Here is a 13470-nt window from a genome sequence, read left to right on the forward strand (position 1 = left end):
TAGACTAGACTATAGACTAGACTATAGACTAGACTATAGACTAGACTATAGACTAGACTATAGACTAGACTATAGACTAGACTATAGACTAGACTATAGACTAGACTATAGACTAGACTATAGACTAGACTATAGACTAGACTATAGACTAGACTATAGACTAGACTATAGACTAGACTATAGACTAGACTATAGACTAGACTATAGACTAGACTATAGACTAGACTATAGACTAGACTATATAGACTAGACTATAGACTAGACTATAGACTAGACTATAGACTAGACTATAGACTAGACTATAGACTAGACTATAGACTAGACTATAGACTAGACTATAGACTAGACTATAGACTAGACTATAGACTAGACTATAGACTAGACTATAGACTAGAGTATATACTAGGCTATAGACTAGACTATGGACTAGACTATAGACTAGACTATAGACTAGACTATAGACTAGACTATAGACTAGACTAGACTATAGACTCGACTATAGACTAGACTATAGACTAGACTATAGACTAGACTATAGCCTAGACTATAGACTAGACTATAGACTAGACTATAGACTAGACTATAGACTAGACTATAGCCTAGACTATAGACTAGACTATAGACTAGAGTATATACTAGGCTATAGACTAGACTATGGACTAGACTATAGACTACACTATAGACTAGACTATAGACTAGACTATAGACTAGACTATAGACTAGACTATAGACTAGACTATACTATAGACTAGACTATAGACTAGACTATAGACTAGACTATAGACTAGACTATAGACTATACTATATACTAGACTATATACTAGACTATATACTGGACTATAGACTAGACTATATACTATACTAGACTATATACTATACTATAAACTAGTCTATAAACTATACTAAAGACTAGACTACGTACTAACTACTATGTGGACTGCTTATCAAAAGTTTGTTGGTAAGAAAAAGTACCGAATAAGTTGTGGGTATTACTGCGGTATTTTTCGAAATGAAATGCCAGCTTTGTTGGCACTCAAATAAATATTTCTCAGTGTTGAAAAAGATATTAAACCTTCTAACACTACTGATGGTGGTGGAGAGTATCATTAAATCAAACATAAGTATATAAGTAAATGACAATCTAAAAGCAGGGACTTCCCGTTGCTCAATAGTACATAAAAACAGAAAAGTACTTTTAAATTTTCTATAAGACTGTTCACATGATATTCTTTTATATTTTAGTAATCTAAATTTTGTATTAATTTAACTTCAATTATCGAATTTTTATTTAGAACTATAGAAATTTAACTAAGAACTCATGTTTACCGAAATTCGTATATCTGGGAATCTAATGTAACAGCTGGAACTTTAAAATTTTACATGGGAAACTGTTATATCCATTTGAACATAGACGAACTATTAATAGCGGACGCGGCAGCAATATACAGATGATTAAACATTGTTAGATCGTCTAAGAATCTAATTAGAACATGGAGCATATATAAAACATTATATTTTTATTGTAATTTAGGATTTTTTTAGGGTTACAAAAAGGAATAAATAGGTAATGAGGGCTGAGAATAATCTTAAATAAAAAATATAAACAATCTTTAATTGCTGAAAGTATTTAGCACCCATGTGTATTAGTCTGATAATTAACTTGAGTTGGCTTTAAAATGTTCTCCTTTTCTATATCCTTATACAAAGTATAAATAAGCCAAATTATTAAAGCAGAAAGACCTATAAAGATAGAAACATACATAAAATTATATAAATATATTTTCTTCCCCATAGTTATCTTACCAAGACCCAATAAACTAGAAAAAAATATCGATATAACTGTACCAGCACCAACTCCATGGGTCATGGAAACAATTAACTCATAGGACAAACGTAATGAATTTATAACGAAGCCAATGGCACCCAGTAACAACCAAGGAATCATCATTTTGTGACGTCTCTGTAAATAATTAAATTAATAAAAAGTTTAATAAGTTCTATTAATTATTTTTTTATATTTACGTACCTTCATAATACCCATTATAAGTAGACCAGATATGGCAAACATTGCCCAACAAAATAATATTAATAGAGCATATATTACATTAAAATAGGTCACGTCTTAATAAAAAGAAAGAAATAGTTGATAAAACTTTTTTACTTTACACAATTGACAAAAATCAATTGGATCAAGTATTAGAACGTCTGAGAAAAATTATAAACTAATAGGTTCAAACTTGCCTGGTTTATCATTCGAATTAATTACCACCATAGTATAGATTAAATAAATGGCAGCAGCAAAATAGGCCACAACATTTAGGCCGCCAATGATCATACCAAGTGTAGAACGACTGCAGCACTTCATATTTTGATGATTATATAAAATGTTATTTCTTTTTTAAACAAAACTATACCGTTATGCCGAGACACCGAACCTCAACTAAGTAATCATGTAAATGTAATTTTCTTAAGACTTGTCAAAACATCAATACATATATATTAATTTATATTTATCAACAATAAAAAATACCATTTAAATCATTTACTTTGCTGAGTCAAATGCGGTAATGAATCAAAAATTAAAACAATTAGGATAGTATAGTCGGGCTAGGCCAACCATATGATACCACCCATATGATAATTTTTTCGAACTAAAATAGACTATAGATTGGACTATAGACTAGACTATAGACTAGACTATAGACTAGACTATAGACTAGACTATAGACTAGACTATAGACTAGACTATAGACTAGACTATAGACTAGACTATAGACTAGACTATAGACTAGACTATAGACTAGACTATAGACTAGACTATAGACTAGACTATAGACTAGACTATAGACTAGACTATAGACTAGACTATAGACTAGACTATAGACTAGACTATAGACTAGACTATAGACTAGACTATAGACTAGACTATAGACTAGACTATAGACTAGACTATAGACTAGACTATAGACTAGACTATAGACTAGACTATAGACTAGACTATGACTAGACTATAGACTAGACTATAGACTAGACTATAGACTAGACTATAGACTAGACTATAGACTAGACTATAGACTAGACTATAGACTAGACTATAGACTAGACTATAGACTAGACTATAGACTAGACTATAGACTAGACTATAGACTAGACTATAGACTAGACTATAGACTAGACTATAGACTAGACTATAGACTAGACTATAGACTACTAGACTAGACTATAGACTAGACTATAGACTAGACTATAGACTAGACTATAGACTAGACTATAGACTAGACTATAGACTAGACTATAGACTAGACTATAGACTAGACTATAGACTAGACTATAGACTAGACTATAGACTAGACTATAGACTAGACTATAGACTAGACTATAGACTAGACTATAGACTAGACTATAGACTAGACTATAGACTAGACTATAGACTAGACTATAGACTAGACTATAGACTAGACTATAGACAGACTATAGACTAGACTATAGACTAGACTATAGACTAGACTATAGACTAGACTATAGACTAGACTATAGACTAGACTATAGACTAGACTATAGACTAGACTATAGACTAGACTATAGACTAGACTATAGACTAGACTATAGACTAGACTATAGACTAGACTATAGACTAGACTATAGACTAGACTATAGACTAGACTATAGACTAGACTATAGACTAGACTATAGACTAGACTATAGACTAGACTATAGACTAGACTATAGACTAGACTATAGACTAGACTATAGACTAGACTAGACTAGACTATAGACTAGACTATAGACTAGACTATAGACTAGACTATAGACTAGACTATAGACTAGACTATAGACTAGACTATAGACTAGACTATAGACTAGACTATAGACTAGACTATAGACTAGACTATAGGCTAGACTATAGACTGGACTATATAGCGGCCTATATGTATTTTCCAGAATTAATGTATTATACTTCCTCCCTTCAACATAATCTACCATAGTGGATGAAGGTTGTGATTGGGGTAGAGTATTTAATTTTTAAGCCAATTGTGATATATCTCACTTTACAGCAGTATTTCTGGGAACGAAAACGGAAAATTTCAACTCTTTAGCTACCACGCACAAACAATGTCAGATCGTCTAAGAATCGAATAAGAGCTCGGAGTATAAATATTATTTTTCGACGGTGGGTATAGAAAACTTGAATTTTTTTATTATAATTCAGTATTATTTGAGTATACAGTAAGAAATAAGTTGGGGACAAGTGCGGAAAATAATCTTTAATAAAAAATATAAACAATTTCTTTACCCAAATAACAGTCGCAATTGTTCATATTCAATACAAATATAAGTTCTAGATAAGTTGTATCTTTAATTGCTGAAGGTATTTAGTACCCATGTGCAGCAGTCTGATAATTAACTTGTATGGGCTTTAAAACATTCTCCTTTTCTATAGCCTTATACAAAGTATAAATAAGCCAAATTATCAAAGCAGATAATCCTAAAAAGATAGAAATTTATTAAAATCATATAAATTAGATTTACATATATTTCGATCCCCGTATCTTACCAAGCCCTAATAAACCAGAAAAAAATATCGATACAACTGTACCAGCACCAACTCCCTGGGCCATGGAAACAATTACTTGATATGTAAAACGTAATGAATTTATAACGAAGCCAATGGCACTAAGTAACAACCAAGGAGTCATCAATTTATGACGTCTCTGACAATAATTAAATTGATAAAATGTAGTTAATAAGTTCAATTAATTATTTTGCTGTATTTACATACCTTTATAATACCCATTACAAGTAGACCAGATATGGTAAACATTGCCAAACAAAATAATATTAATAGAGCAAATATTACATTAAAATATGTCGCATCTTAATAAAAAGAAGTAATTGATAAAATGTATTTATTTGAAATGTTTTTATTATGAAGTTGATCAAATTATTACTTCATCTGAAAAGAAATTTAAAATAATAGGTTTCTACTTGCCTGATTTAGTTTGCTCATATTTCTTTAATAGCGAATTTGTTTCCACCATAGAATAGATTAAATAATTTATACCAGCAAAATAACCCACAACATTTATTCCACCAACGATGACACCAAGTGTAGAAAGACTGCAGAACTTCATATTTTGATGATTATATAAAATGTCCTTTTCTAAACGAAATTCTTTAACGAATAAACCGATTAGAAAAAATTAATAAACCGTTATACTGAGACGTTAAACGTAAACTCACCATGTAATGAAACTTTCTTAATATTTATTAAAATATGAATATTAATTTATATTTAAAAATAGTAAAACTAAAACTATTACTTACTTTCTGAGTCAAATGCGGTAAAGAAACTAAAATTGAAAATAGCTACAAATAGTAATTTACATTACGGTGAGCAGAAAAAATTTTAGCAGTTACTTACCTAAGCAAACCATAGATAGATAGATAGATAGATAGATAGATAGATAGATAGATAGATAGATAGATAGATAGATAGATAGATAGATAGATAGATAGATAGATAGATAGATAGATGATAGATAGATAGATAATAGAGAGATAGATAGATAGATAGATAGATAGATAGATAGAAGTCGCTCGCTCGCTCGCTCGCTCGCTCGCTCGCTCGCTCGCTCGCTCGCTCGCTCGCTCGCTCGCTCGCTCGCTCTCTCGCTCGCTCGCTCGCTGCTCGCTCGCTAGCCGCTCTCTCGCTCGCTCGCTCGCTCGCTCGCTCGCTCGCTCGCTCGCTCGCTCGCTCGCTCTCGCTCGCTCGCTCGCTCTCTCGCTCGCTGCTCGCTCGCTCGCTCGCTCGCTCGCTCGCTCGCTCGCTCGCTCGCTCGCTCGCTCGCTCGCTCGCTCGCTCGCTCGCTCGCTCGCTCGCTCGCTCGCTCGCTCTAGCTCGCTCGCTCGCTCGCTCGCTCCTCGCTCGCTCGCTCGCTCGCTCGCTCGCTCGCTCGATCTAGATCGATAGATCGATCTCGACCTGGCTCGCCCTGGCTCGACGCCGTCCTGTACCCCAATTCCCCCTGTGTGTTCTCTGCAAGTCACATTGGGCCGATGGTGAGCATTCTCTAGCTCACTCTGTTGTTGAAAAGAGCTATTGAACTTATATTTACAAATAACCGCACAAACGTCTCATAACCTCACCATATAATGGTGTTTTGAATCCCTGACCACATATGAAAATATCCGTTAGTTCGTCAGAAATTAATATATTTACATGGTAAAACCGATATAAATATAGTGTTTTTAACCAAACAACTATTGAACTAAATAGCAATATTATACATGGTTACCATCGTCTGGTACTTTAAAGTTGTGTACCGCAAGTCAGACGAGATTTATATGAACTAGACTCGAGATTTGTGATTATAATAATATTTTGCTTGAAACTTTGTTAAAAGATGTTTAAATTGAAAAAAACGTTTATCGACTTATTTATTTAGTAATTATTGTTTAGAAACTATTATTAAATCGAATGTATCGATCAGGAAAATCAGTTGTCTTAGCACACATAACCAGTTTGATATTGACTTCGATGTGTTTTTTCAAGATTCTCCCTTTCAATATTCTTATATAAGGTATAAATGAACCATAATACCAAAGCCGAAATACCTAAGGACGATTTAATAAATAGAAATTTTTAATTATGTACATTACTCTATGTACTTACCAATACTTAATAAAGTACCAATCAAAAAACCTACTGCCTGATGAGCCGATATCATATTAATAATCATAATATATATAGAATAAACACCGTTGATAATAAATCCAATACCAGTAAATATCAGCCAGGGAAGCATAAGAGTTTTCTGTTTCTATTGACAAAATAAAATAAAGTTCTTTAAAACTTTTCTTAATTATTTAAATGGGTTAATATACATACCTTTTGAATACCCCATATAAGTAGACCACTTATAACGATCATTATTATAGAACCCAGTCTTAAACCAAAAGATGAACCATAAAATGAGCCTAGAAGAAAAGAAATTAAAGAAAACAAAGGAGATATTTTTCCTTTAAGAAAAGTAGACACTTTTTCTAAAGAAAACGCAAATTTTCTATAGAAAAAGTAGAACGTTTTTCTTTAGCAAATAGAAGATCCATTTTTTTTAACTAAATGCATTTTTTGTATAAAAAATTAAGACTGAAAAGAAAACACTTTAGTAGAAACAGAAAAAAGGTAGACACTTTTCGTACGGAAAGGAAGACACTTTATCAATAGAATAGAAGAACACTCCTTTTCTATAGAAAGAATGCACTTTTTCTATAAAAACACTTTTTACATTAAAAAATAGTGATTTAGTTTTTTATATAAAAAGTGTGGGTGGACCTATAAAGAACTACTATTCGACATGTGAAAAACCAAAAGAAAAAAAATTATTTACCGCACTTATTGTAAACCATAGAACATAAAAGAATTCCAATATAGACAATAATATGTAGAAAGCCTATGATGATGCCAATTGTCGAACGATTACACTCCATTATTATATGATTTTGTAAAGAAATATGTTAAATAAATACGACAAGTCAGATAAATTTCTGATTTAAGTTATTAAGCAATTGAACGACAACTGATCAGCCAAATATATTTATATTTCTTTATATTAATCATCAGAATGGAAAATAAATAGTGGTATGAAGTTTTTATGACCACTAAGGAAATATATTTTTATTTTTATATCGTTCATTGTTACAATATCACATTATCATTTCACGATAAATAGACTATAGACTAGACTATAGACTAGACTATAGACTAGACTATAGACTAGACTATAGACTAGACTATAGACTAGAGTATAGACTAGACTATAGACTAGAGTATAGACTAGACTATAGACTAGACTATAGACGAGACTATAGACTAGACTATAGACGAGACTATAGACTAGACCATAGACTAGACTATAGACTAGACTATAGACTAGACTATAGACTAGACTATAGACTAGACTATAGACTAGACTATAGACTAGACTATAGACTATAGACTAGACTATAGACTAGACTATAGACTAGACTATAGACTAGACTATAGACTAGACTATAGACTAGACTATAGACTAGACTATAGGACTAGACTATAGCCTAGCTAGACTAGACTATAGACTAGACTATAGACTAGACTATAGGACTAGACTATAGACTAGACTATAGACTAGACTATAGACTAGACTATAGACTACCGACTACTAGAACTAGACTATAGACTAGACTATAGACTAGACTATAGACTAGACTATAGACTAGACTATAGACTAGACTATAGACTAGACTATAGACTAGACTATAGACTAGACTATAGACTAGACTATAGCTAGACTATATACTAGACTAGACTGACTATAGACTAGACTATAGACTAGACTATAGACTAGACTATAGACTAGACTATAGACTAGACTATAGACTAGACTATAGACTAGACTATAGACTAGACTATAGACTAGACTATAGACTAGACTATAGACTAGACTATAGACTAGACTATAGACTAGACTATAGACCAGACCAGACCAGACCAGACCAGACCAGACCAGACCAGACCAGACTAGACCAGACCAGACTAGACTAGACTAGACTAGACTAGACTAGACTAGACTAGACTAGACTATAGATTAGACTAGACTAGACTATATATTAGACTAGACTATATATTAGATTAGACTAGACTAGACTAGACCAGACTAGACTATAGATTAGACTAGACCAGACTATAGACTAGACTAGACTAGACTAGACTAGACTAGACTATAGACCATAGACTATAGACTATACTATAGACCATAGACTATAGACTATGGACTATAGACTATAGACTATAGACTATAGACTATAGACTATAGACTATGGACTATAGACTATAGACTATAGACTATAGACTATAGACTATAGACTATAGACTAGACTAGACTAGACAAGAGAAGACTAGACTAGGCTATAGATTAGACTAGACTAGACTATAGACTATACTATAGACTATACTATAGACTAGACCTATGGTCATTAACTTTTTTATGGTTGAATAAAGGGAGTAATTGCTCAGGCTTACAGCTTGCCAACAGTTCGGAATTTCAACACTCTGAGGCAAAGTTGTAGCTCGTTTTATAAAGAATACAAATTGTGAACATATAAATCAGAAAAACGTTATTCTCATTTTTTCATTTCAAGTAAAATGTTTTGCATTGTGAAATTGCACTGCTTTTATTAACGACACCTGTACGTATACGTGTTAATGATTTATTAATATATTACATATACTAAGTATACGCTTCGATGATAAACTTTGACTTAGAGAGTAAAAAGAAAAAAATAAATTTATAGTAGTAGTATAGGAAAATCTTCAATCCTGACATTAATTGCGTTATTTTAAAACGTAAAATTTTGACTTGAGACGTTAGTGTTCGTTTGAGTTGAAATTTTTTAAATATTGATAAATAAAATTAATTTTTATTACTTACTTGTCTATATTTAGAAAAAATTTGGAAAATATAACATAGAAATCCAAATTTATCGAATCTTCAAGTTGTACTTATTTTGTATGAAATCATCGACATAAAAATTTCATAAAAATATATTTTTAGTTAAAGAAATAAATATCTGTTATTTGATGGATTCTAAACAGAATCTCTAAAAGCTCTTAGAAGTGTCTAACAAGAATATAAAAAGATAAATTAACCGATTTTACACAATTAACTCTATTGTGCATTCTTTAGCTATTCGTTGTCCTTTACAAGTGTTTTCAATATTTTGAATGCGTATATCACGATACAAATTGTAGATGCGCCCCAATGTTAGACCAAAAAGTCCTGCAAATATAAATTATAATAAATCGAAAATTTACGTATGTATGTATATGATTCATAAAATCTTACCTATGACCAATAAAGCCAACATGTACATTAGTGCACATGTAGATAATGTAATACTATGTAAGAAATATAAACACATGACAGTGAGTATAAGTCCATATAGTATCAACCAGGGTTGTATCAATTTGTAACGTTTCTTTATTAAAAGAAAGTGTGAATAATTAATAAACCTTACAACTTTATGTTATTTGAAAAAAAAAAAGATTCTTACCTTTACAATGCCCACTATTAAAAAACTAGAATTACAGACCAATAATATATATATTATGGAAAATATGAATCCTAAAAATTTTATTTCTTTAGGAAATAAGGAAAAATAAAGTTGTGTTTAATTTTAACTCACTGGCCGCAAACGCATCATCTAGATACCAATAAAATATAAGACCAACTGTGTCGAATAGTATATAAATGCAACCAATATAAATTCCAAATGTGGAACGACTACAGCACTTCATTATCTTATAGACATTTAGTGAGTTTTGCTATGTTTTTAGTTCTTTTTTTTTTCGAAACTTTAAACTAGTCGACTGCTTTCATCAAGTATTCGAAAGTATAGAAATATGAATAAGACCTTGATTGTAGACTAATCATTTAACCAATAAAACTTTATTAGGATCATACCTTTCCATTACTCATTAATAAAAATAGTTTGCGGTTAATAATTTCCTTAAATACCGTTATAATAAAATAATATCTAACGTGTATAGTTTTATAACTACAATTATCATCACACCGATATATTCTATAAGGATAGGTTTGGAATCAGCCACCGTAGTTTAGAAAATAACTTGCTTGGGGTAACATATGGTCCTGCAATACGTATACAGTATTAATATGATCGATGCGATCTTTAGGCGAATTGACCAAAGTCGGTTATAGGAAACGTCTTCAATGTATACTGGAACATCGTACCTGGACGATGGCATACCAAAGGTAGAATTTTTCGTGAGGATAGAATATAATGATCAAGTGGAACATTACAGCAAATAACTGTAGGAATCTGTTCTGTACACGGACGGCTCCAAACTAGTAGATAATACATTAAAAACTTCGAAATCGAGGCCCATCTAATCACAGCAGGAGATGTGTAAACTGGTTATCATATGGAGATGTGTAAACTGGTTTAACATATTTACCGCCAAAAGACAATTAGGGCGATATCAGGTGATAAGGTTAAATCTAAGACTATATTAGACTCTGTAAGAGAGCCTTAACCTTAACCGAACACTCGGAAATAATCGCCTTAACGAACTCTCGGAAATAGTCTAAGAGCGAATCTATTTGTTATAAAGGTAAGAGGACTGAATTAAAAACATGAAGGAATGAGTCCCATAATGCCACTTGATATAATAAAATGGTGGGTAGAACATTAAAGATCCTATGGGGGTGAACCTTACGAGAGGAGTATGATAAGTCTCCTCAAAATAAGCAAGTCCGAGGTTAGTATGATAATACGAATTCTAAGTGAACATGCATGATTACGATCACAACTATTTAACAATGAACGAACAGATTCAGACGAATGTGGAGCTTAGAAATAGGACAGTAAAACTCTCGGTTTCTAAATACAGAACGCTAATTCTTAATAAATCGCTATATAAGATATTTACACCAATTTTGTCAATAAAAAGGGGCGCGAAATAGAGCCAATAGTGGACTAGGTGTATTTTTCCTGTATTATACATTCTTCGTTCAACACAACCTACCACCTGTCAGGAGGAATGTGGAGTGTCAAGTCTTTCAGTTTTTAGTCAGTTATGAGCGTTATAGTCAATTTCTGAAGGGAAAAGTTGGGCCCAATACTTCCACACTTTACAATAGTATTTCTGGAAACGTAAACAGAAAATTACAAACCTTTAGTTCCTAACGTAGAGATCTTATTATAACATCAACAGACATATGGACAAACATGTCTACATCGTCTAAGATATAGATATCCATCATCGTCGATGATGGATATAGAAAAACATGAATTTTTTATTGTAATTTAGACAAAAATCATAAACAATTTAGTTAAACAATTTAATGTTAATTACGCAGTATTCTGATTACCTTCAGTTGACTTTAAAATATTCTCCTTTTCTATTGCCTTATACAAAGTATAAATAAACCAAATTATTAAAGCATTAAACCCTACAAAGATAGATAAATTAGATTTACATATACATATATAATTTTACATATGTATTTACATATACATATATAATTTTCCTCTTATCTTACCAAGTCCCAATAAACCAAAACAAACTGTCGATACAAACTTCATCAGCGTCAAATCCTCTAGTCATGATATAATACAGTTGAAATGCAAAACGTATACAATTTATAACGAAGCCAATGGCACTTAGTAACAACCAAGGTATCATCATATTATGACGTCTCTGTAAATAATTATATTTATAAAATGTTTAATAGATACAATTAATAATTTTGTTATATTTACATACCTTTATAATACCCATTATAAGTTGACCAGATATGGCAAACATTGCCAAATAGAAACAGATTAAAAGAGCACATATTGAATTAAACATGACAACATCTTTATAAAAATAATTAAATTATTAATCAAATTAATCAAATACAATTTACAAAAATCAATTAAATTAAAGGAAATTCAAAACGATTAACAATGATCTATTTAATGAAATGTAATAAAATAGTTTCAAACTTACCAGGGCGAGAATGCTCATGTTTCTGTAATACTGAATTTCTTTCACCAAACTATAGATTAAAAAAATTATAGCAGCAAAATAACCCACAACATTTAGGCCGCCAATGATGACACCCAGAGTAGAACGACTACAAGCACTTCATATTTTGATGTTATTCCTTTTTCAAACCAATTTTTTAAATTAATATACCGATTAGAAAAAATACTTAACCATAATACTGAGGCGTTGAAACGTCAACTAATCATGTAAGTTAAACTTTCTTAAGATTTATTAAATATGAATATTGATTTATAAGTATTTTGTAAACATTAAAAGAAACTATTTAAATTATTTATATCGCTGAGTCAAATTCGGTGAAGAATCTAAAATTAAAATTGCCTTTAAATTGTGTGTAACACGAATTCTTGTAATGATTTATACTTAGTTCTATATAGATAGATAGATAGATAGATAGATAGATAGTTAGTTAGTTAGTTGTAGTTAGTTAGTTGTAGTTAGTTAGTTAGTTAGTTAGTTAGTTAGTTAGTTAGTTAGTTAGGTAGTTAGTTAGTTTTTTTTTTAGTTAGTTAGTTAGTTAGTTAGTTAGTTAGTTAGTTGTTCTTAGTTAGTTAGTTAGTTAGTTAGTTAGTTAGTTAGTAGTTATTAGTTAGTTAGTTAGTTAGTTAGTTAGTAGTAGTTAGTTTTTCGTTAGTTAGTTAGTTAGTTAGTTGTTCGTTAGTTAGTTAGTTAGTTAGTTAGTTTAGTTAGTTAGTTTTTTATTAGTTAGTTAGTTCTTCGTTCGTTTTTCGTTAGTTCGTTTTTTCGTTCGTGTTCGTTCGTTTGTTCGTTCGTTCGTTTTTTTTTCGTTCGTTCGTTCGTTCGTTCGTTCGTTCGTTGTTCGTTCTTCGTTCGTTCGTTTCGTTCGTTTCGTTCGT

General features: G+C 31.3%; 4 protein-coding genes across 4 annotated transcripts; all 4 read right to left on the minus strand.

Annotated features, from left to right (window-relative positions):
• Positions 1 to 1500: 1500 nt before the first annotated feature.
• Positions 1501 to 2714, minus strand: LOC119613151. Its single transcript, XM_037969096.1, has 4 exons — positions 2242 to 2714; positions 2027 to 2121; positions 1804 to 1960; positions 1501 to 1740 (listed from the first exon to the last, which is right to left on the minus strand). Exons 1-4 carry the CDS (start codon positions 2363 to 2365, stop codon positions 1628 to 1630), a joined length of 489 nt encoding a protein of 162 aa, XP_037825024.1. The 5' UTR covers positions 2366 to 2714; the 3' UTR covers positions 1501 to 1627.
• A 1462-nt stretch (positions 2715 to 4176) lies between these two features.
• Positions 4177 to 5250, minus strand: LOC119613150. The gene is made up of 4 exons (XM_037969095.1): positions 4991 to 5250; positions 4781 to 4875; positions 4556 to 4712; positions 4177 to 4486 (listed from the first exon to the last, which is right to left on the minus strand). Exons 1-4 carry the CDS (start codon positions 5130 to 5132, stop codon positions 4374 to 4376), a joined length of 507 nt encoding a protein of 168 aa, XP_037825023.1. The 5' UTR covers positions 5133 to 5250; the 3' UTR covers positions 4177 to 4373.
• Positions 5251 to 6413: 1163 nt separating this feature from the next.
• On the minus strand, positions 6414 to 7576 carry LOC119613152. The gene is made up of 4 exons (XM_037969097.1): positions 7392 to 7576; positions 6890 to 6978; positions 6674 to 6821; positions 6414 to 6615 (listed from the first exon to the last, which is right to left on the minus strand). Exons 1-4 carry the CDS (start codon positions 7489 to 7491, stop codon positions 6506 to 6508), a joined length of 447 nt encoding a protein of 148 aa, XP_037825025.1. The 5' UTR covers positions 7492 to 7576; the 3' UTR covers positions 6414 to 6505.
• A 1965-nt stretch (positions 7577 to 9541) lies between these two features.
• LOC119613153 lies at positions 9542 to 10417 on the minus strand. The gene is made up of 4 exons (XM_037969098.1): positions 10225 to 10417; positions 10093 to 10163; positions 9885 to 10017; positions 9542 to 9818 (listed from the first exon to the last, which is right to left on the minus strand). Exons 1-4 carry the CDS (start codon positions 10334 to 10336, stop codon positions 9694 to 9696), a joined length of 441 nt encoding a protein of 146 aa, XP_037825026.1. The 5' UTR covers positions 10337 to 10417; the 3' UTR covers positions 9542 to 9693.
• Positions 10418 to 13470: the final 3053 nt, after the last annotated feature.

Source organism: Lucilia sericata, unplaced genomic scaffold (assembly GCF_015586225.1).
Source record: "Lucilia sericata isolate MDLA Ls3-8-SP2 unplaced genomic scaffold, ASM1558622v1 Contig001986F_arrow, whole genome shotgun sequence".
NCBI classification, from domain to species: Eukaryota; Metazoa; Arthropoda; class Insecta; order Diptera; family Calliphoridae; genus Lucilia; species Lucilia sericata.

Excerpts from the sequence above, each read along its gene's own strand:
- LOC119613151 (XM_037969096.1), bottom strand. The coding sequence starts at position 2,365 with ATGAAGTGCTGCAGTCGTTCTACACTTGGTATGATCATTGGCGGCCTA. Across the intron at positions 2,122-2,241 it reads TAATTCGAATGATAAACCAG|ACGTGACCTATTTTAATGTA; the intron begins GCAAGTTTGAAC and ends CTTTTTATTAAG. Across the intron at positions 1,741-1,803 it reads TTCTAGTTTATTGGGTCTTG|GTCTTTCTGCTTTAATAATT; the intron begins GTAAGATAACTA and ends CTATCTTTATAG.
- LOC119613150 (XM_037969095.1), bottom strand. The coding sequence starts at position 5,132 with ATGAAGTTCTGCAGTCTTTCTACACTTGGTGTCATCGTTGGTGGAATA. Across the intron at positions 4,713-4,780 it reads TTGTAATGGGTATTATAAAG|AGACGTCATAAATTGATGAC; the intron begins GTATGTAAATAC and ends AATTATTGTCAG. Across the intron at positions 4,487-4,555 it reads TTCTGGTTTATTAGGGCTTG|GATTATCTGCTTTGATAATT; the intron begins GTAAGATACGGG and ends CTATCTTTTTAG.
- LOC119613152 (XM_037969097.1), bottom strand. The coding sequence starts at position 7,491 with ATGGAGTGTAATCGTTCGACAATTGGCATCATCATAGGCTTTCTACAT. Across the intron at positions 6,979-7,391 it reads TATGGTTTACAATAAGTGCG|GCTCATTTTATGGTTCATCT; the intron begins GTAAATAATTTT and ends CTTTTCTTCTAG. Across the intron at positions 6,616-6,673 it reads TGGTACTTTATTAAGTATTG|GTATTTCGGCTTTGGTATTA; the intron begins GTAAGTACATAG and ends AATCGTCCTTAG.
- LOC119613153 (XM_037969098.1), bottom strand. The coding sequence starts at position 10,336 with ATGAAGTGCTGTAGTCGTTCCACATTTGGAATTTATATTGGTTGCATT. Across the intron at positions 10,018-10,092 it reads TAATAGTGGGCATTGTAAAG|AAACGTTACAAATTGATACA; the intron begins GTAAGAATCTTT and ends CTTTTAATAAAG. Across the intron at positions 9,819-9,884 it reads GTTGGCTTTATTGGTCATAG|GACTTTTTGGTCTAACATTG; the intron begins GTAAGATTTTAT and ends TTATATTTGCAG.